General features: G+C 36.0%; 1 protein-coding gene across 1 annotated transcript; it reads left to right on the top strand.

The window, feature by feature from the left end:
* Positions 1 to 243: 243 nt before the first annotated feature.
* On the top strand, positions 244 to 24,987 carry LOC140791981 (increased DNA methylation 1). Its single transcript, XM_073142727.1, has 8 exons — positions 244 to 4,294; positions 5,843 to 5,966; positions 6,154 to 6,239; positions 11,973 to 12,214; positions 15,230 to 15,316; positions 16,250 to 16,349; positions 23,007 to 23,202; positions 23,330 to 24,987. The coding sequence occupies exons 1-8, from the start codon at positions 1,085 to 1,087 to the stop codon at positions 23,707 to 23,709; spliced, it is 4,425 nt and encodes a 1,474-aa protein (XP_072998828.1). The 5' UTR covers positions 244 to 1,084; the 3' UTR covers positions 23,710 to 24,987.
* Positions 24,988 to 26,683: the final 1,696 nt, after the last annotated feature.

Here is a 26,683-nt window from a genome sequence, read left to right as displayed (position 1 = left end):
ATTGAACGACATAGCAACACGTCACGAAGATTACGAAGCAATTAAGGCAAAACTTCATTTCAATTCGAACTGTCTTTGATACTTAAAAAAAAAAAGAATCTCCAAATGGAAAATAATTCACACATCCTTTTGTGTGTGTGTGTGTGTGTGAGAGAGAGAGAGAGAGAGAGAGAGAGAGAGAGAGAGAGCACGCTTTCCTCACTCGCTCACCTCCTACTCTCCTAGTGTCTATTTCCAGTCTGCAGCTCAACAGTGATTGGTTTGTTTTCTGACAAGGGAGTTACCAAACTTGGCCTTTTTGTGCCACATTGCTCTCGCAGGCATCTGAGGGGGTTAAAAAGGAGGTGAAAGGCGTCGCCTTTCTCGCCTTGGGCTTGTCCAAAACGGAAGTCGAGAGAGCGCACATCCTCCCCTAAACCCGCATCGAATTCAGAAGCGTCTCGGGAAGGCGGTCTGGCCGGAGGAGAGGCGCGGCTGAGGCGAAGGGGAAGGAGGCTGAGGCTCGAGTCTGGAGTCTCGCGAGGCGATCTCTGTAAAGATGAGTCTCTTTGGCCTTCGATCTTCGGCTTTGTTCGCGCATTTGCGGTGATTTTGGGGGTTCTTTTTTTGGGTTAAGTTTTTCGTTTGTGGCGATCCCTGAGATGATTCCAGCCTCTTGAATTGTTGAGGTTGGAGTTTGAAGGAATCAAGAACCTAAATTGGTGGTGGTTATTTGAATTTTTATTTTTTATTTTTGATCCCCTTTGTTGGATCTTGGTAATGGTCGATCGCTATGAGTGTGTTGGGATTCTGGTCATTGGAGATCGAGGTTTTTCCTGACAGGGCAAAGGTGGGGAGAAAGCTTATGGTTTTGTAGTTACTTCTATCTTTTGAACATTGGGGAGATCTCCTGGAAATTTGGGTTGGAATTTGATTCCTCTGGGTCTTTGTGGGTAGAAAAATCTGATCTTCTCCTTTGTGCTCTCTCTCTCTCTCTCTTGGTGGATTTCTGGTTCATTTTGGGGACCCCCAACCAGAGATCGAGGGTGTTATCTAACTGCATTTGCTAAAAAAAATTGATTTCTTCTCAATTGTGGTACTTTTTATGTGGATTCCACCACTTTCTTTGGAAATGGTGGAAGAGAAGTCGAAAGATGAAGAGGCATGCAAGGAAGAGGGAACCGTGAGAATGCTGTTTGAAGAAGAACTTGCGGGTATTGCTGAAGATGGATTTGATGGCTCGAGGGAAGAGCATCAGATATTTATGGAGGTTTTTTATGGAAATAACGCAAACAGTGGAAGTAATAGTTCTGGTGTTTCAAGAGCATCAAACTTTCAATCAGATGATACCACTCATTCAAAACCGTTGTTGAATGTAAATAGTGAGAGCTCAGCTTTGATTAGTTACTGTTCCATTAGAGATGCACCTGGTGAATATTCTGAGGGAGCAAGGGTAAGGCCTGGAAAACAAGGTCAATCAGAGTGCATCTTAGAAAGCTCTTCTTCTTGGGCTGGAGTAGATGCTCAAGACCCTGTCGCCAAGCGGATAAAATTATCATCCCTTGGTCAGTTGAGCTACAATAATGAAGATAACGGACATTATATGACTAATTATGGCTCGGTCAACTTGGAGTCCGCAAAAGTTAGTTCAGATGTTCTCCAGCAAGTTCCTCTTCACATTTGCCAAAGTCAATCATGCCTCGTAGTGGAAACTTGTGGCCAACGCATTTTATCTAACTATTATCCACTAAATGTACAGGGAGAAGGGGATGATACAGGTGATGCTGATGATTGTGTGGAGTTAAATATTAAAGACAAATGTCAAGTCATGGAATACGACAATAAAACCACCGATGCTAAATCTGTCATGTCTCCTATTTCCCAGGAGAGCATTGCTTCCGGGCATTTGGTACCTGGTGCACTTGTTCCCCCCATAGAGATGCCTGGAACTCTTACTAGCATGAACCAAAGTCTGCAGGAGTACAGTATTATGAAATTTGACAAAGCCAAGGTTGCCCCAAACAGAGCCTTTATTAGGGATCTTCCTGACCGTCTACGTGCACATGCACATGACCTTCTGCAGGATGCAGGCTGGAAAATTGATCCTCGTGTAAGGAATGATAGGGCCAAGCTGGCTTCTTATTTCACAGCACCTGAAAAAGGACTTGTCGTTACGTCACTCTCTCAAGCTTGGAAGGCATGTGGCCAAAGATTATATGCCAGTTCATTGGATTCAGAACAGGATAAAAATGGAAGGGAATGGGCAGATATTGACACCTTTTGGAATGATCTCATTGATACACTAGCATTCATTGAAAAAAAGATTCAGCTCACAGAAACCACACTTCCTCTTCTGCAGCGATGGCAGTTTCTTGATCCTTTCATGGCTGTGGTGTGCATTAACAAGAAAATTAGTGTCCTGCGAGAGGGAAGGATCCTTAAAGCTGTCAATAGTTCTACCTTTATAATTAGTGGGAAAAAAAGCATTATGTCAGAGGATGAAAGGACAAAAATTGATAATTGCCTTCCACTAACCAACCTGTACTCATCCAGTTGCACCACTCAGGCTATGCTATCAACTCCTGAACTCAAATGTAAGACAGGAATGACTGAACGTTCTACCAGCCACCAGACTTTGCAACATTGCCATGGTATGCAGAGCAGGCGTGAATCTAGGCATGTAAAACAGAAGGTTTGTTGCTGTGGTGAGACACATGAAAGGCTTAACATCCATGTTAGGCATATAGATAGGGGACTTCATGATGCCAAGTGCTTGCATAATAAGAATTCCAAGGAGTCAGCTACTGAACAAAATCGAACAATTGGGTCAGCCAGTAAATTTAATTTTGGACATAAAGATGCTGACAGCAAAGATCCAGATAGTTCTGTAAATGATTTATCAGCCAGAATTCCTGATTCTGATTCACTATCTCCAAATTTGCAGCCTGATAAAGCTGCTTGTGCTTGCATATCCTGCACTGTTAAAGAAAGTAAGCGGAAGACCTTCCTTTCTCCCAAAAAGAAAGTGGGGCTTGTTTGTCGAAAAGCTTCCTGGAATAGTTCTTCTGAAAAAGCTGCACGATTAGAAAGAAATATTCCTTCTGTTTCTACAAGAACCAGCATCAGGGAGGATGCTTATTCAGTGCATAAAGAAGATCTTAATCTGAGGGTTGATTTTGGCATGGAGAGTAGTATTACAGCTGAAAAGGGTGTGAACCTTAAGGCTTCGAAATCTGAACTAGAGTCGTCTGCGGCAAAGCCGAACAATGATTCTATCAAAACGTCACGTAAGAAGTCCAAGAAAATATCAGAAATAGAATCAAATGGATTAAATTGCGAAAGCATTGGTGTGTGCAGAGTATCAGGTCGTCTAGAATTTAAAAAATGGATGGAACCTACAAAAGGGGAAATTAACAAACCAAAGAACCCAATTGCCAGAAAAGCAACTTCTATGACCAGATCCAAACCAACAATGGCCTCTTTGTTGACGGACCAGAATAAAGATCCTGATTTTGAGGAATCTTCTCTTGCTTCAGATGATAGCCACATTCCTGAGGAATTACATGGGAACAATGATGAAGCTGACATGTTGGATCTTAACACTGGTGTCCTTCCTGAAGCACAAAATGCTAAAAAGTGTACCAAGACTAAGAAATTCGAATCTTGGAAAGAAATTGGGTGGAAGAGACCGCATGCGTTGCATGTCAATGATGATGACCTTTTGATCACTGCTATCATTAAAAACAAAGATTTTACCTCCTGCAGTAAATTTTCTTCAAATGTAAAATCCACACAACCAAAAGCAGTGAGAAAACTTAAATGTTCTGGTCGTAAGTTGCTCCTGCATACTTCTGGAAAAGGTGGGAAAACCACTTTGGATAGGAAACAATCCACTTCAGGAGGAAGAACCATGCTCTGGTGGTTGATTGAGATGGGCGTTGTATCTCTGAAAGATGTCGTGCAATACTGGAATCTGAAGAACAATGCAGTCATCAAGGATGGATGGGTCACTAGGGATGGAATTCTTTGTAATTGCTGCACCAATGTCCTCTCTGTTTCTGATTTTAAAGCTCATGCTGGCTCAAAGCTCCAAAATTCTTCCTTAAATCTTTTTCTTCAGTCTGGCAAATCATTCACTCTATGTCAGCTTGAGGCTTGGTCTGCAGAATACAGAACCAGGAAAGGTCGCATGCGAGTTATGGAGGTTGAAGAGATGGATCAAAATGATGACACTTGTGGAGTTTGTGGTGATGGTGGTGAGTTACTATGCTGTGATAGCTGCCCATCTACTTACCATCTGGCATGCTTGGCACAGGTACTTTGCTTGTATTTTAATTGTTTTGGCATTAAATGTTATCTGATATGTTCTCCTATTTGTAAGTCACACCTTTCCAGCAATCTCCTATATATAATTGAAAACTGAGTTTTTATGCAGCTAGTATAATCATACTCTTCATCTGGTAATTTTGCTGAATATAGTAAAAGGAAAGAGCTACAGTACTATAATATTGCTTGAGTAAAGTTTCATATTATTTCATGAAAGTGGGGATATATTGCAAATAAGTTACAGAGCATTTAATTTATTCTAAACCAGAAACCTACATACCAAAGTCACTCCGTTAAGTATAGAAAAATTGAAGGATCTGGATTTCAGATAGCTAATTCTGCTTTGTGATTATGTTTGTTTTAGTAAAAAGGACCATTAGTGCATCTACTTCATGATTTAGATGGACAACAAATGAAGGAAAGAAGTAATACACATTAATTTTTTTGGAATGAAGGAGGCCATGATTTACCTGGTTTCTTCTGAAGGTTTATAAAGCTTGAATAAGGACAGTCTTACCTTAGGATCTTGTGACAGAAGTTAGTGAATCTAGGGTATTTTTTGCAGAAATTTGTAAGATGCCTTTGCATTAGATGTACTTATTTAGGGAATTTATGAGCAACTTCTTCATAAATCTAGGGGTAAAGAATCAAAACTTCTTCATCCCTTGAGTAAAGATTGAGAAAAAGGACAAAAGAAACCAAGAATATTGTTGGAATTACATTTTTGTTGACACTGAGAGCACTCCAAAATAGCTAAGGAACTTGAAAGGTTGAAACCTCTTTTCCACTAACAACATTCCCACAGTTCTGGCAAATGCAATTATGACGGTACCAACTACCTTTGGAAAACCCCTGAAAGGAAGTAGAAGTCAGAATTTGACTATTAAATATATTTGACACAACCTTAGATTACAGGTTCATATAAAATTTTTAAAATAAAATAATGTACAATTAATTAAACTAAAAGTAAAAAAAATATAATTAACTAAGATAGCACACACCAAACCCCTAAGGGTGGCAATCACTTATGTGACATGAAACCGAAGCCTTTAAACAAGTTGGATTATTAAATGGGTCGTGTTCATATTTGTTCTTTTGTCTGTTCGAACTGAAATCAACATGTTAGTTAAATGGTTCAGATCTTGTCACCATTAATGACCCAACATCTTACGTTTACTTTAACCTCTCCTATGGAAAAGGATATCCATGTTCGTGCATGCCACAATAATGCTATGTTCGTCGATACTGGTTGGTTTTCCAACTATTTCGTTTATTCCATCCTAGTCTTTTCTTTTCTTTGATCTGCATAAGTGTATTATGATGGTTTTGTTAGTTCAGAAATTAACTTCCTCCAGACTCATTTTTAACCAGCTAGGCTTTTCTTTCTTTCTAAAATTTCCCTATTATTTTATTAGTTAATCACTTAATTGTACACTATTCTCCTCCTATTTTAATATTTCTAATATGAATTTGTTATCTTAGGTTGTGTCAAAGATATTTAAAGTCAAATTCTGACCTTTCCTCTTTTTCCTTTCAGGAGTTTCCGGAAGGTAGTTGGTATTGCCATAGTTGCATTTGCCAGAACTGTGGAAATGCTGTTAGTGGGAAAGAGGTTTCAAGTTCCTTATCTATTTTAGAGTGCTTTCAGTGTGAACACAAATGTAATTTCCACAGCGCGCTTGGTTTCTTTTGTTCTTTTTCTCAATCTTTACTCAATCAGGCATAATTACATAATTACAGGCAATTGCAAATTTTGTGGCTTATTTAAATGTTTCATGGATCTATAAATCCTCATAATTTTCCCTTCTAAATGAAGTTTCCTTAAGCCTAGGTTCTTGTCATTCCCAGATCATGACACTTGCATAAAGGAAAACATCATGTTCAATGCGGATATGGGATCTGACTCTTGGTTTTGTGGGATAAATTGTCAAGAGGTATGTTTATTTTAGTGCTTTGGAATTATGTATATTGCTGATTGATTATTGTTGAAGAATCTGGACTGTTTTTGAACAATTATTCATTAAGTTACCATGAGTATACTTGTGGTACATGTTGAATATACAGATATGCATTTACTTTTGTTCAAAGGTGAGGAAATGACAAAGAAATCTGGAGTTCTATTTGTTGAAGTACAAAAAATCATCTTTCTTTAGGCGTAATGATTTGATTCTCCCCTTATCAGGGTTGTGATTACTTTAGTATCACCAGCTTTATGTATGACTGGCAGGAAAGTGGTTGTCAGTGCTTGCAGAGAATCTTTTAACACAGGCATGACCATGTATCCTTTAGGTAAATGTACTGTTTAGCTGGCCTTATAACTGCATCATATTGCTTCTGTCCTTGTGTTGCGCTCTTCGAAATTGAAAATCTGGAGGAATGGTAGGGGCCCCTAAATATTTCAGTTGCCAACTACTAGACTTTTTCTAATCGACTAATACTTAGATGTCTTAGTAACTAGATTAATATGCAGAGTTGCCTGGATTGGTATGATTGTTTCAGTAAACATCCTTGTTTAATACTAGGAAATGTCAAGCAAATGCTACGTACTTGCCTGCTAAATTAGTTTCTTTTTCTTTTTATGGTAGGCTCTTGAGTTCTTTCTCTATTTCTTTTGTTGTTGTAACAGTTAAAAAAAGGAAAGACAAAAGCAAAGGTATTCTTTGTGGTGCATCAAATCATCAATCACTAATAGAATAACCCACACCAAATTAACTATAAATTAATTTGGAATTTGTTTGATATTTGCATTGACCTTAATTGGATATGACATTGAAAAATGAAGCGCCTAACTTTTACCTGGACTTATCTTGAGAACTAAATAAAGAATGTGCTTTGCTATGGTAATACTTTCAAAAATATGGTTGGGTTTAGAAATTCTCTCACGTTCAGCCATATTCACGTTTTGATCTAACTTAGGAATATTGGCAATTTAATAAGTACTAAGATTTCCAATAATGGAGTACTGGAGTGCTTTTTAAATTAGTATTTATAACATAATGAAAGCTAGTTTTGTTATACACCTAGTCCAGCATTTGACTGATTGTTTCTATTCAAATGAGCTAATGGCTAATCACAATTATATAAGATATTATAATGAAAAATAACTGGAAATAACAAATTAGAATATCATTGTATTGTGTGATAACTCATGCAACATTAGATCAAAACTATTCTTGTTCAAAATGATATGTAGGAGGAACTTCTCGATAAGCAAATCTACTATATTATGTCAATAAGGCTACCAGATTTTCCTAACAGGTAGGTAAAAGAGGGCAAAGGTGACATAAAAACAGAACTTGAAGTGAGCTATCAAGAGGATTTCATTTCAATTATTCCTCATGGGCTGACATGGAGGTCCTTATTAAGTCTGGTACCTATGGGCATTCTGGTTGATGATGCTCTCACCTCACCAGTACATGGATCTAGGGAGAGCATGGTTGAGTGCAATCTTAACCTCGCTGATGCAGAGTCTGTCTCCCTGGCTTGAACCCTTGGGCCGCATGGTACAACAATGACAAGTGTGTTACCATCATACCAAGTGAAGCTCCCTATTTGGTGCCTACAGATACTTTGAATTTCCTAAATCACGATCATCATAATTATTGAAAATGTTAAAATAAAATGAAAAGAATTACGTCCGAACTATATGACAGTTTTGACCCTTCGTCTTTCTAACAGTTATTCTTTTCTAAATAATCTTTCCCATTATATCTAGAGGAATCTCTTTAGCATAGAAAATAGGGAATTTTAAAAACCATATCTTATATTTTATCTATATTGTGATTTACATCTTGTCTTTGAGAATTTTTTAACCTAACCTCTCTTTTTTTCTATAATTTTTATTTGACACACTGACGTTGACCAAATTACTAAAATACTCCCCTGCCACCTCTTCTCCTCTTTATCCTTCCACCATCTTTCCCTAACCACCTCTTCTCACTATCGTCGTCGCCATCACCTTCCCTCGTCTTCCTCTTCCCTCATCTTCCTCCTTTTCCTCCTCTTCTCCTTCCCCCTCCTCTTCTACCTATCATTGCTTCGATCGAAGGTTCGCCGAAGAAGATGGAGCAAGCTGATCATCTCAACTAACTCTGATTTGGGAATCAAAACCTCCGGCTTGGACATGATGAGGTGGTGAGAATGGTGGGGAAGATGAGAGAGAAGAGGATGAAGAAGACAAGGGTAATTTAGGTATTTTATAAATTATTTAGTATATTATAATGGAATATTTTCTTGTTGGTATCGTTCAACTTAATCCAGCGTGCTAAATAAAAATTATAAGGGAAAATGAGGGTTCAGGTTATAAAATTCTCAAAGATGCGGTGTGAATCATAGATAGGTCAAATGTAATGTGTGCTTCTTAAAATTCCCTAGAAAATAATTGCTAGCAAAGATCTTTGAATAAGTGACTAATTCTACAAAACAATCATTACCTATCACTTGCCATAAATTGGTAACACATGATATCCTTTTGGATCTTGTTCTTAAGTTGGGCCTACCTTTTGGATTTTAAATATCATGGATTGAAGTATTAACCAATCCTAATCTCTATCGCTGAAATAGATTGGCCAATATGACCGATTCAGCCGACCCCCAACCGAAACATTCGAAAAGCAGGCTGATATGGTTGATACATATCATTTTCTCAAGCAACTGATCCTGATCTCGAAACTGATACTTAGAACCTTGCCAAATATCTATCGTTGCGTATATAGCAGGCCTACCTTGTGGGTTCTAAATATCTGTCCTTGTGTATTTATCATTCCTACATCAACTACTTAAATGGTTGGTAAAAGGCTAAAAGCTCAATACTCGCATGCTTCTATTGTACAATCATTGAGACATTGAGATAATAGCTAGAGAAAAGTTGTGTTTATGATCCCTTTATGTATCTGTACCATAATGTAGAACTGGAAACTTGAGTGTAAACTTTCCCTATATCTGTTGTTAGACATAGCCGATAGTCTTGTTAACCGAACTACTTCCATTGTTGAGGATGATTTCACAGAAAAGTCCATACTGAATGTAATCTTGGAGCTGCCCCTATTGTGTGTCTCGCATACAATCACCTATCTCTGCTCAATGGTCCACATCCTTCCCTGATAGATTACCTTTATCCCAACCTTTTCTTCTATGTATTAATGACCTGTGAGGAAGATAGAAAAGCAACCTTCCCTGCCTGACACCTTGCTATCCTTGTTTAGTTTGCATCTAATGATTAAGGAATAATATGATGTTATAATGATTTCTGCCACCTTTCCTCTTCTATTCTCTCTGCTTGATCATAATAACATTTTAGGGTAGTAAACTTGTTGGAGGAAGGTTCTGCTGCTTCTTTCCTTCCGTGCAGAATTGCTAGTTCCTCTTCTGCTTTTCTTTCCTTCACTTGTTTTCCTTCTGTCGCCTGTTGAAGGATACAAATAATAGACTAGTATGGACACCTGGACCGGAGCTGACAAGCTGACAAGATAGCTAATATAAATCTAGTAAAACTCGCATGGTTTGCCGGACCGACCAATCCATACTCTCTCTCTCTCTCTCACTCCTGTATGTAATTTTTTAATTTTATTTCTTTATTTCTCTCGCAGTTTTTTCATTTCTTTCACTCTCTATCTTTTTTTTTTTTAATCTTTTCTTCTTCTTCTTCTTCACCGCACCATAGTTTTTCTTTCTTTTGGTTGGTTTCTTCCACTCGCTCTTTTTAATATCTTCTTCTTTTTAGTTTTTACTGCACCATATTTTTTTCTTTCTTTATTTTTTTTTTGTTGTCATTTTCTTATTTTTTTAGAAATTCTTCTGTATCTTTAAATAATATTTAGAATTTATGTAATTAAAAAAGTCTGATTTGATTCAGGCGACTGATACGGTCGATCCAATCGATACGTATCGTTTTTTAGAAGACCAATCCCGATTCTAATTTTTCGAACCTTGAGTAGAAGGATCTTGATGTACAAATTATAGACTATATCATAAGGCTAGACTAGAGTAGGATTCACTCCTCCCTCTCCATTCATTTGAAATTTTCAGCACCACATCAACAAAGTGGTTACTTCTTATCCGCCTAATTATTATGATGTTCAATTAGTTAGGTAGTGGTTTCATATCTGACCTAAGTTAGCCTTACAGCTGCAATGCTGTCTTGGCGGAATCAAATGTTGTGAGATCATTGATCAATGGTTAATAATAAGCTTATCTCTGAATAAAAGCCCTATGGAAAAGTTTGGCGGCTTATTGAAGCACCCAAAACAATTTGAGGGCTTTCTGAGAACCCATATGGGCTGTGGAACTAATGTGTTCATGACTGGTACTTGTAGTTACCACTGTTTGTACTGGGAAACCCTCTGCAGTTTAATGGAGTAAAAAGATACTTATAGCCTTCTTATAGTTGGAGTCTTCGAGACAGTTCATTTTTCCAGCAACATGTGATTAGATAGAATGAAATTTAATTTTGAGAAAAACAAAAAAATTGAACTAGCATATGTTTAACACCACCCCTCTAGAATTTGATGCTAAATTTGTATCCCAGTAGAATCATTCAAGATAGGGACTTGCATGAATGCTATAAAAAGTTAGTTGGCACTTGGCTATCTATGTAGTTGTTGCAGTTTAGGCTAACCGCTAAATTTTCCAGGAGCAATGTTCTTGAAATTTCTTTAGTCATGGTTCATATTTATATGACAGATAATTGAGTGTTTCGAATGTAAGAAAGATATTTGTCCATTTTATAATGCTATTGCAAACTTTCCATAATAAGGTACAAGAGTTGTTCTTATTTTTTAACCTTTGCAATTCTGTGTATTTTAAAATGACAAATCTTACCTTCCATTCTGAGCATACCTTCCAATTCCAGGTAGGCTAGATGCATAAAATTCCAGGTATTTGAATGTTGGGTATCTCTATCTTGCTCTAGTTTGTCCAGAATAGATCACATAAAAATTGTGAACTGAGAGAGGCAAAAGTAATAGGAGGTGCTTGTTCCTATCTTCCAAGGATTGTGGGAAGTGAGGAAGGTGTGTCATGTGGCTGTAAAGATAGATCCCTTGATACTCCCTCTGGCGAATAAAAAAATATTATAAAATATGACTTAGTAAATGTAAGGATAATGATATGAATTATGAATGATTTAATAATAGAGATTCCTTGCCTATATATATATGTTCATTTGTATGGTATAAAATCCAAAGATTTATGTTTGGTTAGATTCATTTGTGAAAGAGTAAAATGAATGAGAAAGATAATGAATTTTGTTTGAACCATTGATGAAAAAAATAGGATAAAGACTTAGCTTAGTAAGCAAAATGGGCTTTTTTTGGGGGATAGAGGGACTTGAACCCTCACGATTTCTAAAGTTGACGGATTTTCCTCTGAATGGCCAGACACCAGCAGTGCGTTGTACAAGTATTCTTTTGTTTCCCTGGTCAACTATACTGCTTGAACTATCACTGATAATGTTGCAATTTTCACTTTCTGTCTTCTTTAACCATTCCTTGAAATTACCACCAACTGCTTTTTTGCAACACTTGCATAATAAAGAGATTGGAGGTTCTTGAAAGTTTCCAGCATGATTCCTGAGAACCATCGTATAACTTCTTTCTAATCAGGCTGATGCGTTCCAGATGTCACTTATTAGTTCAGAACTGTCATCTTTGTTTTTCTGGTGCTAGCAGATTTACGTTGGCCTGCGTTCTCGGGTTGGAGTGGTTAACAGTCTCGATGATGGGTTTGCATGGACTATTCTCAGATGCAATCATGATGAGCAAAAAGTTTATTCTGCACAAAAAATTGCGCTGATGGCAGAATGCAACACAAAATTAGCAATAGCCCTGACTATTATGGAGGAATGCTTTCTTCCAATGGTTGATCCGAGAACGGGCATAGACATGATACCCCATGTCTTATACAATTTAGGGTAAGGTTTTACTGATTATCTTTACTGATTTTCCACTTCTATGATCTTACAGCTCATCAAAATGCTTTATCTGATTGTCTAATGCAATCAATTTCATAGAAGCTCCTTCATGCCTTGCATGTTGCCATGCTCTACAAATTTTTGACTATTCATCTGTTTTGCTTTCTCTTTTTGTAACTTGGAAGGAGGTTCATGTCTCGTTCTTTAACTGGTTTAGTGCTTATGATATTGCAACTCTGTAACTAAGCCTAATTATACTTGATGGCTAACACCCAAAGTCTTCTGAATTTAGTCGGTTCCCTTTCCCTATGAGCATATATGTTCACTCTGATAAATTTCTGATGTAAGTTACCAGCTAGTCATTTTATAGCCAGGTGTTGGGTTGTTAGCAAATTTAGAAATGCATGGTAATTTTTAGAAAGGATCACTCATATACCTTGAGACATGGATTAGATGTCCAGATTAAAGAAAGTCCTATTTGCATGTCTGTATACATCAGCCAATGAGATAACCTCCAATGTTTAAACATTATGAGAGAATCAGAGACAATCCCCAGTTTTAAAATATTATAAAAAAATTATTATGATGAATTGATGGACTGATGTAAACCTGATGAAAAACATGAAAGAGATGCAGACTATATTATATTGAAGCAGGCTATAGTAGGACATATTGGGTTGACAGAGAAGTCAGGGGGGAGAATGGAAAGAAAGATGTAGAGAAGCCAAATAATCTTAACAAATTCATTATAAATTGGATTTAGATCTTCTCTTTTTTTTTTCTCTCTAATAGAGAGCCGGCTAATGTAGGACATATTTGATTGAAAGAGAAGTCAGGAGGAAGAATGGAATGAAGAGATGTAGAAAGCCAAATAATCTTATTCATTATAATTTATAAACTCTAATATGCGGCTTTTGGATTCAGATCGTCTAACCTTTTCTCTCTAACTAGAAACTATCAAAGACTTTGAGTGTTGAATTATGCTTTAAGGCGTTGTTTGCTTTGAGTTCAAGGACCCATAACCTGGTTCAGTAACCTAATATGTTATTATTATTTTTATATCTAACCAAGTTCACTCTCCAAAAAATCAAGACTAAAAAGTGAGACCAACTAATAAAGTTTAGGACTTAGCCTCAAATCAAAAAATGCCTAAGATTCTATAGTTGATATTGACAGACTAAGAACTAGGCATATCATCCCTGATTTGACGTGGGTGTCGCTGAAATTTTTTAAATTTGCATTGGCCAGAATAGCGCAGTTGAGTCAGAAGCTCATGTGTATACATGCCTTGTTTTGTGGGTTGGCACTGATTGTGGAAAACTGTACAAATAATTCTAGCGAGTGCCCATCTAATTGTATGCCTCACCTTTTTCCAATCAAGTCCATCTTTAATCCTTGAGATGCTGCGTGACAATGTTTGCAAACTGCGAAATATTATTTTAATTTTTACCAATAAGAATTGCTAAATGAGTGAGGTACCTACTGCAGTTCCTTTTACTACATTAAATCATTTCTGTATTGTGCATTTGATCTGGGTCATAGGCGGTCACCGTTCGACCTGTTTACTTTCTATTATCTTTAGAGTATTGAATGCGTTGGTAGATTTAGGAGGTAAAGAAATGAAAATCTTGGACAATATGTGTGCTCCCTGAAAACTTTTGTGAGAATTTCGCTGCCCTGAGGTTCAATATGCAAAACAGTAAATTTTTCCGAAGGGAAAACTGCATATTACCAGCTATCTCAGTTTGTTTCTTAATATAGCATAAATTATGTTACATCTATTTAAAGGAGTAACACTGCATATTTGTTTTCTCTCAAGTGAAAAGTAGAAACCATTCTAAAGCTAGCTCAACTTGGTGCTAATATAACTTTTTAATTATTTCTCCTCCTTGGATTGTTGTTAGGGAATACAATTGGCTTCACTGTTTGCTAATATTTTTTTCTCGATCAATTTTATCTGTGTGCCATTATTTCAACTCACAATTAATAGTCCACAAGAATATTGTGCCGATGGCATGAGGCATGCCGATTTTGACTCGGAACAGTATGTATAGCTATAGACCTGTAGTGCCATTGGCACACTAGACAGTCTTAACATGTCAGAAAATAATCTTTGAATGTTTGTATGACCATAAAATATGTTCTAGGGACCAAATTAAAGTCTTTCAACATTAGATATTAGTGTAACATATGAAATTAGCTTATTTCTCATGATTTTTCCAAAATTTCTAAGTTGGAGCAAATAACTTGGGGGAAATTTCCTTTGATTTCTAAAGTTTGAAGTATAATTTAAGGATGATTACATTAAAACTCTCTGAACTATTATCAATTTCCATATGCCCTTCTATCTTTTTTTTTGTGTGTGTGTGTACACGTTGACCTTTTACCTAAACTGTGGAAAATCTCTCACCCTTCGGATGGTATCAATGGTAAACATCAAATGATCATTTTATCTTCAATTTTTCTCTCTTTCTTTCTTCTAAAATAAGAGTAAAATAGTTCTTAGAGGACCTAACATTGATCATATGACACTCACAAATCATTTTTAACAGAAAAATCTAATGGATAACTAACAGAAGAAACATTTTAGAGGTTTTTCATATACAAGGGGTTAATATATTAATAAAAAATAAATGATGGAATCTATGTGGAAATGAGCAAAAGGTGAGGGGTTCTAGTTGTAGCATCAAAATGGACAAAAATGACCTCAAATTAGGTTTGTTTAAAGTAAGATACGTCCAATTTCTAATAGCACACATCGGTATAGGTGACCATGATGGAATATCGATATAATCTCCTATATCAGTGCCAATAATTCACGACGATATATATCGACTTGTGCCGACCGGCACGACAATCCATTTAGTTGCTCGAGTATTACTTGTCAATTTTTTTTGTTCTCTCCACGTGTTCATATTTATTGTTGTAGTTGATTCTTTATGTGTGCCTATTGCCACAATAATTGGTGTTTTTCCATTGCTGTATCATCATTAACTTAGATATCTTTCACATCAGGTCTGATTTTGCTCGTTTAAATTATCAAGGATTTTACACTGTAGTCTTGGAGAAGGATGATGAAGTTATATCAGTGGCATCCATCAGGTAAATGCTTTGGTACTCTAGGTTAAGTACTTTGCTGGGAAAACTAATTCACCAAGTGATGGTTCTCACTAAAAGTAGATTACAGATATCTATATTATCTGAAATGCAAAACCATACATTACCAAGCTATCTAGATGTTGCTCTTTGATGCCATGGGTAAGCAATTTGGTATTTGACTTCATGCCTATCTTTCGAGTGTTATCTGGTGTGGGAAGAGGACTTGTCAATGTTTGAATCATCCCATATTTATTCTTTGGCTGGGATATAGGAATTCTTATGTAGGTTTAAGAATGTGGTGTGTTTTATTTTACTGAAGGGAGGATGTGATTGTTTGATTTAATTAAACTCATCTATTATGGTAATTTCTGATGATCAGATTTATAACTATAGAATGCCTACAGATGTATGAAAGCTACTAGTGTCATAAGAAATTAAGAATATATGTTATCTGAAAATATATCGTAACTGAAAAATATCCAAATACTTCGTTTATATTACATTATGGAGTTCTGGTATAATTGCATCGATGGCAAGTAGCTACTTCATGATTAGCAGTTTGCTAGGTGGTCATGCATGTGTCTTTTAATGCTAAGCTTTTTGTTGTTTTATGGTTGTGTTACTTGCAAAAGGGTGTCGTTTATTGTGGAGGTAAGATTTGCCACCTTATGCCCAAGTGGCCATGAGCATTGGAAACAACCTCCTCAGTAATGAAGAACAACAGAGTGCATCATTGCCTGCCAAGAACCTGTGAGGTGGAAGACTTATCCCATGGGTCATTTGCTTGCAAGACTTTTCTCCTATATAATATGCATATAATCTGCATGAACTTGTAATTTGCAATATTGGGAAATCTACAATGTAGGTTTCACCTTAAATATGCCTCTTCATTACAATTATTATGTGCTTATCAAGTTATCGTCTTCTTCCTTGCAGGGTGCATGGAACAACAGTTGCTGAAATGCCTCTCATTGCAACTTGTAGTGAGCATCGCCGCCAAGGAATGTGTAGACGGTTGATGGATGCCATAGAAAAGGTAGCTTTCTGCTTTCACAGTAGTCCTGTCATCACAATAGAAAGAAGATAGTGGACACTGTCTTACTGAAATCTTTTCTTTGGTCCTTGATTTGTTTTTAATATTGTGCAAAATGTCTTTAATAAGTTAGCACCTATTAATGATGGTAATGTAGCTACTACTCCTTAAAGATTTAATTTGCTTCTTTAGACCTCTTTGGTTCCAGAATAAGGAATTCACAATTGGTGGATTGAGGGGAAAGTTATTTGTGCAATCCTTGTATGTGTTCATGTTTTGGTGTATGGTTGGAAAAAACAAGGATGAAAGAACAATGATTACCTTGGATAATAAAGTGGTTTTGGTTGTAGAAGATTGGATAGGGATAAGGGTAGTTGTTTCCCTTTGTCACATACCAAATTTTTTCTATGCGACTTATTTGCTATATTTTTTTTCAAGTGATTATAATGTTATAAACGGTAACTTTTAAATTGAGATATGTAGAAATGGTATTTTAGATAAAATATTTAATAATATTTAACTTTTACTTCAATATTGAGAAATTAATATTGGCAGAAAGCAAGGTTCCAACTTCCAAGTAATCGGGTTCGGCCAATTGAAAAAATAATACGTATTGGCCATACCGCAATATCGGTTATTCGTATTATACTGTTTTTAAATTACATGAAATTTAAAAATTATTTTTAAATACATAAGAAATCCTAAATAAATAAAATATATAAAATATAAATTACTGCCATATAAAATTTAAAACTAAAAATATATACTACATCCTCGATCTTTATTTCTCTTCCTCTTTCTCACACAAATGAAATATCTCATTTTTTCTCTCTTCCCACTAGCTCTCTCTCTACCCAATTCACTCTCCCTCCCATTCCTTATCATCTCTTACTTTAAAAAGTTCTTTAACTCCCTCCCCCTCTCTCTCTCTCTCTCTCTCTCTCTGTGTGTGTGTGTGTGTGTGTCTCTGTGCCCCCTTGTCACTCCTTCGCACTCTCCCACTCTCTCCCTCTTTCTTCCTTGTACTCTCCCATTCTTTTTATTTTCTCTATTGCTACAAGAGAGAGAGAGAGAGAGAGAGAGAGAGAGAGAGAGAGATGTTGTTGGATTCATTCGAGGAGCTCGTCGCCTACGTCGAGGGGGATGAAAGAAGGTATCTGGTTGCCTATGACTCATTTCAATTACCCACATTGGGTGGTCTCTACCGATTCAACCGAAATGAGTCCGATACAGGACGATATTAGCCGATCTAGTTGATCTGACCTCGAAACCAACCAATAGACTAGGATCGGGTGGTATCGAGATCGACCGATACTAACATCCTTGGTAGAAATATATATATAATTTTTTTAGAGTATAAAATACTAAAATTGTTATTATCTAACACCTTAAGTTTTTAGAGCAGTTGGTGAGTTGTGATATTAGAGCCAGCTGGTGAGATAATAAGGTACCAAAGCCAAATGTTTTGGATGTCAATTTCAGAACTTTAGATCTCGTTAGCTTGCTTTTATTCTCTATTTTCTAATATCTATTCTTTGTGCTGGGCTATATATCTTTGATATCTATCATCTATCTATGTGGAGTATTAGGGGTTGTGAACATAAGGAGGCGAGGTATTTAGGTCAACTAGTCATTTAAAATAGTATCAAAGTAGGAGGTCTTGAGTTTGAATCTCGCTAGGACTACTCAAGTCTTGAAGTGACAGCACGGATGGCCGTGCCGACGGCGTACCGGCAGTGGCACGACGGGTGCTACACCATCCCTCCTAATAGCTTCGCCGCTCACCATTGACCTCGTCGTCGAGCTACCCATTGCCAATTGCCGCTCGCCGTCGCTTCGTCGGATGCCCTAGCCTGAGAGAGAAAGATCAAGAGAGAGGGGGCAACTTAATTTTAACCCCCCATTTCTCTTTTTTCTCTCTCTCGATCTCTTCTCTCTCGGGCTAGGGCATCCGACGAAGCGACAATGGGCTGCGAGCGGCAATCGGCGAGCGATGGCGACAGCGACTGCAAAGGCAAAGATGAGTATCCCTTTCCTTTTTCTCTTCTTTTCTTACGGTACGGTCGGCAAGTGCCGCGGCACGGTTTGTGCCTGTGGCACAGCCATCATTGAGTGACAGAGGGTGTTAGAACATTAAAGATTAAAATCACTGTTCTCTAATGACTTAAGCTTTTAGAGTAGTTAGTGAATTAGTATTTATTTTTCATGAAAAATATACTAATGTTGTTACAACCCATATCTAGGGAGGGAGGTAAGGTCTCAAGTAGAGATCTAGGACACGAGGCTTACAATCTATCACAAAAACTAAATGTTAAAAAATTCTAATAACATTAGAGAATTATTGAATAAGAAGCTAAGAACAATCGAATAATGGTTCGAAGGATCAACCGATCCCATTCCAAACCCGATCCTAGTCATTGTTAGATATCGAGTGGGGTTGGCCAAACTCGATCCGAATTCCTCCTTGCATTCTCTCTTTTTCCTTCTTTCATTATTATTACCCTCTTTCACTATTTCTCTCTCTCTCTATGATAGTTATTGCTTCTTCGACATAGAAATCTAGTTCTGACAAACTTTAGTTAGTGAATTAGTATTTATTTTTCATGAAAAATATACTAATGTTGTTACAACCCATATCTAGGGAGGGAGGTAAGGTCTCAAGTAGAGATCTAGGACGCGAGGCTTACAATCTATCACAAAAACTAAATGTTAAAAAATTCTAATAACATTAGAGAATTATTGAATAAGAAGCTAAGAACAATCGAATAATGGTTCGAAGGATCAACCAATCCCATTCCAAACCCGATCCTAGTCATTGTTAGATATCGAGTGGGGTTGGCCAAACTCGATCCGAATTCCTCCTTGCATTCTCTCTTTTTCCTTCTTTCATTATTACCCTCTTTCACTATTTCTCTCTCTCTCTCTATGATAGTTATTGCTTCTTCGACGTAGAAATCTAGTTCTGACAAACTTTATTTCTTTCTCTTTCTTCTCATCTTTTTTTTCACTGCAGTTTTTTTTTTCTTCTCTCTCCTTCACTTTGGCAGAATTTTTTTCTCTCATTCATTTCTTCCATTCTCACTCTCCTTCGTTGTAGTAGTTTTGAGTAAGTATTTTTTTTTTAGTTTTCAGGCTTAATATGTGAGTAATTATTGTTGTCTTATTTTTACCTTTTTTTTTTTAATTAAAAAAATTCTACATTTTTAAATAATATTTAGAATTTTATGTAATTAAACAATAATCCGATCTAGTGGCCGATATGTATTGGTCTTTTAGGAGGTCAATCCCGATCCCGATTTTTCAAACTTTGAATCACATAATTAATTTAAATAGCATCAAATTATTACAGATCCTCCAAACAAGAAAGCAAGTAATAATCCATTGTTTGTAACAACTAATATGTAAATTCTATCAAATGAAACATTTAAACTAGTCTCTTCACTCCTGATTTTGCAATCTTCATGTTATTTAGGTTCCTTGATGTCATGTCAGGCTTCTCATTTACCATATCATGATAAGCTAAAGACTCAATTTAACTATCCTCCTATACATGATGTTAAAAGCGAGTATTGGTTTTAATGCTCTACATGCATTTGAAATAATAGACTTATCTTTTTGGCTTTATCGCTGGGCACCCTAGCAATATATCTGTGGTAGCCCCATGTGCACTTGAGGTTACTACCCTTACTCATGCTAGCACTAGGTCAAGCCTGAGTCCCTTTTGGACTCCAACTCGCCTATAATAGCCTAGCCATTGACTACTACCAGCAACAACTTTTCTTACTTCCCTTGGCACTAAAAAGAAAAATTAAGATAAAAATACAATTACACTTCTATTATCATGCAAACATGGCAAATTATTGGTCCTACCTATTAGGCATTTTTTTTAATGCATCCCTATGATATCTTATCAATACATTCTTACATAGAAATATCACAGAAAAGTATTTAGCTTAACTACCAGATTACATGTAAATTCACTTTCTGTTGTGTTCAGTTAGCTTTTTGTGCTGAACAAAATGGTCGATACATTAAACCTTTCCTTTTATAACCAATTCAGTTTTTCCAAGAAATAATCCGTTGCCATTTGACATATGGCCTCATTAGTCCAATCTCTAACTTCTCTATTACACTTTCTATCTCCATCTCAAGGAGAACCAGAGGATTCTTAGAGCTAAGATTTTTAAACCTGTTTGTTCAAATATAACAAGAGTATACAACTGCAGATACATTGTGTAACAATTAATCTGACAGAATTAGTTTCTAAGCCCTGCATTATTTTATTCATTTTCTACTCGAAATGTGAGTTCATTGAGCTAATTAAGTGATCATGCCAGGTAACTAAAATCTGAAGCATATTCCAAATATTAAATAGACAAAAATTGATTATATATATATATATATAATCTCTCCATAACAAGCTAGTGGATGAAGCAAAACTCCATACACTAGGAAGTTGGAACATAACATCAACTTATTTATTTTCATCTCAGCGGCTAGGGTTTCAGTGTGCTTGCATGCAAGAGAGAATAAAACTTGGGGGTGAGAAAGAGTCCTTACCGAATACAATAAGGTTTCGGTGAGTACAGATGGATGAGAGGAGAGTTTTGTGAGGGAGAGAAAAATGGAGGAAATCCTAATTGAATAGGAAATATTGTTTTTCCGATTTGGTGGCTTGCCTAAAAAAGTGAGACCTGCAAAAACTGGAGAACTTTCCAAGAACATTGATAAGCATAACAAACTTCTCAAAACTATTCCTCAAAATAGATTCTAATTGTAGTGCACACAATTGCATACACATATTTCAACAGTATTTAGTCTGAACTTCTGGCTTTTGCGATCTATAAATATTAGCATAAAAGATGGCAATTAACATAGGTAAATGGGTTACACCAATAAATGATTAGCCTTTGATCTAGCATGTGTCTCAAAGGATTTAAGAACATAATTTGTCACTTGCTACTCTTAATGGTGAAATTAAGCACATCTAGAATCGAAAACGCATTGCAAGATAAAAGCCACAAAACTTTTAGTCAAACATATTTCAAATTTCTTAAAAAAAATACATATTTCAAATTATGTAAGCCTTAGATACAAGTTGGCCATTATTTAGTCATCACAAGTCAACTATTGATAAAGTATCTGCATAAGTTCTTACCCTACAATGGATTAGCTACAAGTTGGTTACCACCATGGATTGAAAAATTGGCTGATCCTGATCGGGATCTGGATCAGGATCGGTCTGTTCAGGTCAACTGGGTCATATCCATAGTGGATCTGACTGGTTCTTCCACTCTCTCTTTTCTTCACTACGTCAATTCTTTTTTCTTTTTCTTTTCTTTTCGGTTCTTCCACTCGCTCTCTCCTTTGTCTTCACTGTGGCAAATTTTTTTCCTTTTCGGTTCTACTTCTCCCTCTCTTCTTCTTCTTCATTGTGATGGAATTTTTTTAAGTTCTTCCATTCTCTCTCTTAGCCTCTTTCTCTCTCTCTTCTTCTTTACTGTAGTAAAATATTCATTTTTCTTCTTCTTCATTTATGGTGATTATAATGACAATGACCATAGGAATTTATGAGGCTGGTTAGGTATTTATTAAAGTTTTGTGTAAGTATCTTTTTAAGTTTTTAGGCTTCATATATAAGTAATTATTATTTTCTCATTTTTAATCATTTTTCCTAAATTTTAAGAAAATTTAATGTATTTGTTAAATAATATTTTTAAAATTTTACATAATTAAAAAATATTTCGATCTATTTTGCATGGCCGATACGGACGACCGACATGTATCGGTCTTTTGTGTTGCTGATCACAATCTTGATCTCGAGTTTCTAAACCTGAGTTACGACAAATGAGGAAAAAATTGATTAGTTTACATATTTTTTTAATTAAATACACTACTAGGAATTTGGGATAGTATTAGCTATTGCATGAGTGCGTCACAAATGTATAACTATTGTTCTTGTAGAGGGTATTTTTTAGTATTTTAGAAGTAGAAGGGCACCTCAACAAGATGGCATAGATAAACGAAATTCTATTGCCTATTTGAGGTTGAAGTTGTGATATTATTTTTCTTTTGCCCACTTGACCATTGGGCCTCTCTCGCTTCCTAGCTTTTGAAGCATCACAGTGATGTTTGGCACTAGACGAATTTTCCATCTCCACAGTAAAACACCATTATCTCCTACCACAGAATAGACGCAATGCCCATATGGAACTTTTCCTCACTCCCTAGAATCCAAGCAAGATTTCATCCAAACAAGTTTACCCACTTTCAGAGAGAATTATCTATGCTATGTTTGGCTGAGTTTCATGTACAAGGTGGGGCTTATCGATTGTTCTACCAAACTGGTCCTTGCTTTATTAGAATTTGTAATTTTATTCTGCATTCTGCTTCTTAGAAAGTAGTTCATGAAATCTCTTTGTAAACTTGGGAAGAATTATGCACAGAATAATAGAATATTATAACTGGGGAAATAACAATTGAAAATATCTAAGCACAATACAAAGTATTCCTTGTATGAATGTGCAGTATTTACTTTCATGTGTGATATATGTGATTCTGTCTAACATTTAGCAATATATAGTAACAGCCAATTCTCTTTTATGTTTTATATGTGAACTTACCTATGCGCATGATCCTTTTTTGTTTTATTTTAAGTAGATGCTGATATTGTTCAAAGTCAAGATGCTTGTTCTGTCGGCAATTCCACAAGTGGTTGATACATGGACAGCGGGGTTTGGGTTTAAGCATATTGAGGATGACGAGAAGAAGCAACTAAATCACATCAACTTGATGTTGTTCCCTGGAACATCAATGCTGACAAAGATCTTGGATCAACCTATAGCTGGGAAATCAGGTAACATTATCTAACACTCGAGTTCCCTTCTGCATTTTCCATTTTAGCTTGGTGAGTTTTTGCTTAAATTAGGTTCTGGTATCATGTCATTTATCTTTATTTCGAGAAACCTTTTTGGATAATGCAGGAGGAAAAACTGATCTGTATACTAGAGAAGATCATTTTCAAGATTCTGGGAAGCCTGCTCAAATCAGAAAAATTGAAATTGAGGGGCTGCCTGCTAAGGGTGCCATTGACAAAGATAAGCACCAACATTATGAAGGAAGTGACCTAAAATATAAAAGCTATTCTGATGCGTCAGAACTACAAAAGGATAAGTGCTTACCAAATGGTGAAGAGGGCCAACATTGGACAGCCATCAACTCAAATATCGCAAAGTTGGAAGAGTTTGATGCAAACAAGGATCTGGTAGATGACTCCTCAGGCACCTCCAAAAAAGAATTATGTGGTCCTGAAAGATGCAAGCGTGCTGCCAAGGTTTGCACCATTGGCAATGTTGGAGCATAAAAGTTTCTTTATAACATTCAAATCCTAAGAAAAAGCAACAATGCTTTGCCTGCAAGATTTGGTCAGCTCTGACTAATTTCATACCAGGGTATCATTTATTTGATACATTGAAATGACTTACAAAAGAATGGACCTTTTAGTACTATGTGAATGCACAATGTGTAAGTGGCAGATAAGCTGATATACCATATCAGAAGAGAACTTTTCTTGGAATAATGAGATTGCCTCCAATCACTGACAAACCATTCAAGAAGCTAAAAGGGTGAGCCATTCACCTAACAAAATGGAAATCTTTTAATAATTCCTCTATTCTCTCTCTTGAATAAATAGCAGGATTTTGTTTTGGGAATACATGAATATGAGGATGAGTCACCCTAACATTCAAGCAGCAGCTTGAAACAATTCTCTAACGGAAACTTTAACTGGAGGCACTGGGTGAAAATTGTATATGCAAGTTTAAAAGCCCTATGAGTTGACTCTAGTCATGGTTATTGACTTTTCAGCCAGCAGCAGGCAGATGAGAGTTCAGCAGCATTTGAACTCTATTATGGAAATGAGAAGGAAATGTGCTTTCCTGAAAAGCATCTTCCTGGTGATTCTTTGGTTCTTATGGCAATTTTACTTCAATATTGTGGACTGGATTCTTACTTTAACTGGACCAGGCGAGTTTCTGGGTTTTACTAAGAGCCAGAATAAGAAAGCTAGTACCAATCAGATTTATTTTGGCAGTTCAGTATTCTCTTGGTTCTACTAACTATGATTACATGGTTTCTGGTGATTCTTACTCATAGTGTGATGTGTAAAGGGCCAAATGCTAATTAAAGATTTAGATCAGTTCCACGTCCTTATATCGTTGAAGTTGCATTAAATGCTCAGATACTGGCATTCTATGACATTTAAAGAGGTCCAGAGTATGGGGGATTTCATTTTTGAGATAGCACCAAGCATAGTAAGAGAGCATATTTAGAGAGGCCAGGTTATGGGGAATTTCTGTTCAAGAAAGGGCCATACGACAGGGTAAAAGGAAGGAAGGCCTTTTGACACAGTTTGCCTCACTGCTGCACTGTATGGGGATTAATTAACTCAAAAGGCTATTTGAGGAAAGGAGTGAGGAGTGTCTAACAATTTTGTAAGATTTAGATGTAATTCTTATCTGGCTGACAGAAAAGCTGCCAGATTAAGCAGGTGGTCTTTATGCTGTATAGGTTGACTAAAATGGGTTACTTGGATGGCCAAGAGAAATAGCATGTTATAGCATATCATCATGCTCTTCTAACCCACGCTACTTGAAATAATGATGCCAGCTATCTGTAGTTTATCTGTTAAAGAGATAATCGGTAAGAATTAAATTATTTATGCTTTCTGTCTTCTTTCTTCTCATGTGTTTACATTTATGTATATATATACTTGAAATAATGATGCCAGCTATCTGTAGCTTATCTGTTAAAGAGGTAACTGGTAAGAATTAAATTATTTATGCCTTCTATCTTCTTTCTTCTCATGTGTTAACATATATTTACGTATATGTTTCTGTACCTACATATATATGATATGTCTATATGCTAATGCATAGTTGCATACATATATTTACATGTATATATGTTAATATATACATACATATGTATTGGTATAACCTATAAATAGTGTTATATATATACATACACACACTATCTTTATGTATAAATATACACTTACTTTTGTATATTAACATCTATAAGCAATTCTATTTGCTTACTTTAAAAGAATTTGTGGCTTCCCATGTCTGGATATTCTAATTGATGAAGAACGTATCAGTTAATGTAAGAAACATAAAGGTTAAAGAAATTTCCAATTTTATTTAGGCTTCATTGTGACAAAGAAGTGCAGTTTTGTAGTTTCAGCCTTTCAGGCTTTCAGCAGTTTCGGCAATGTTTACCCAAATTGTGGTGTTTCAACTAGACAGTTTCAAAGAATTTTGAAAAATGTTGTGATCTCCGGAAAAATATTAAAGAACTGGTACTTATACTTTGCATCATATGGAGAATATTTTTTTGTGGACCATATTCTTATAGTATAGTAGTCTGAAATATTTTATTGTATTAAATCACTGAGTAAAAGTGCATAAATAATTAGCACCTGGAAAAAGAGTAGAAAACATAAATCATGTTAAAAGTTAAAAGTAGACCTGAAGCTCTGAATGATACAATATTTAGTGAGACTGCTGTTCACTTAAATCCTTAGCGTTGTAGAACTGGTCATAAGGAGGTAGATGCTCATGATTGATGATTTTACTTTGTTGATGGAGTTGGGGGTCATCATTTCTTCAGTTGATGGTATCTATTGGTAAATCTGTTTGCATCTGATTTTTTTTTGTTTGGCACTACTTTAAAAAATTGTAAGAATTTATATAATTACTTTGTAGCTGCATCTAAAAGGAAGGAGAATATACGATCTTCATTATTTCTTTCCTAATGTTCTATTGAAGTTCATGAACTTTAAGCAAGGTCTATAAGTTTTTCTGTGCAACCTAATGAATTCATGTTATCCATCTCAAAGAAACAAATATTTCCTGCTTTCTGAATTCTCAAGCGTAAATTAAAATATAAAAAAATAATCTAAAATAATGCTTTTAAGCTTGAATATACGGTTTGGCTGAGTTCACTGAATCTGATTAAAACTGAGTTGAGACTGCCAGTGTCTCAAGCAGTTTCTGATTCCTCCCGGTTTAATCAATTTGGTATTAAAATTCAAACTTGGGTTCTAAAGAATGTAGTTTGTTGTTAATACCTCCACAGGATCCTTTTATTTTCGCTATGAGCATTGAGCCATAAGTGTGTAGTTCTAAAATCCAGCTAGGATTGGTTTAAGCTGTTTTCTGATATGTCTTGTCATGTATACCGATATCTTGTCATCATCTGTCTCAGATTCAATGTACTACATTTATTTGACTGCGGGCAGATTTTCGTTGCTTTCCTTAACTACATTAAATGAACTA

Source organism: Typha latifolia, chromosome 7 (assembly GCF_019914945.1).
Source record: "Typha latifolia isolate L0001 chromosome 7, TyphaL0001v2, whole genome shotgun sequence".
NCBI lineage: Eukaryota > Viridiplantae > Streptophyta > Magnoliopsida > Poales > Typhaceae > Typha > Typha latifolia.
The sequence above is the reverse complement of the archived record's forward strand: the minus strand, read 5'-3'. Positions and strand labels throughout refer to the sequence as shown.

What these genes read in the sequence shown, in the direction of transcription:
- LOC140791981 (XM_073142727.1), top strand. Translation starts at nt 1,085, where the DNA reads ATGTGGATTCCACCACTTTCTTTGGAAATGGTGGAAGAGAAGTCGAAA. An exon ending in ATCTGGCATGCTTGGCACAG is followed by an intron (nt 4,295 to 5,842) that starts GTACTTTGCTTG and finishes TTTTCCTTTCAG; the next exon opens with GAGTTTCCGGAAGGTAGTTG. An exon ending in GTGGGATAAATTGTCAAGAG is followed by an intron (nt 6,240 to 11,972) that starts GTATGTTTATTT and finishes TGGTGCTAGCAG; the next exon opens with ATTTACGTTGGCCTGCGTTC.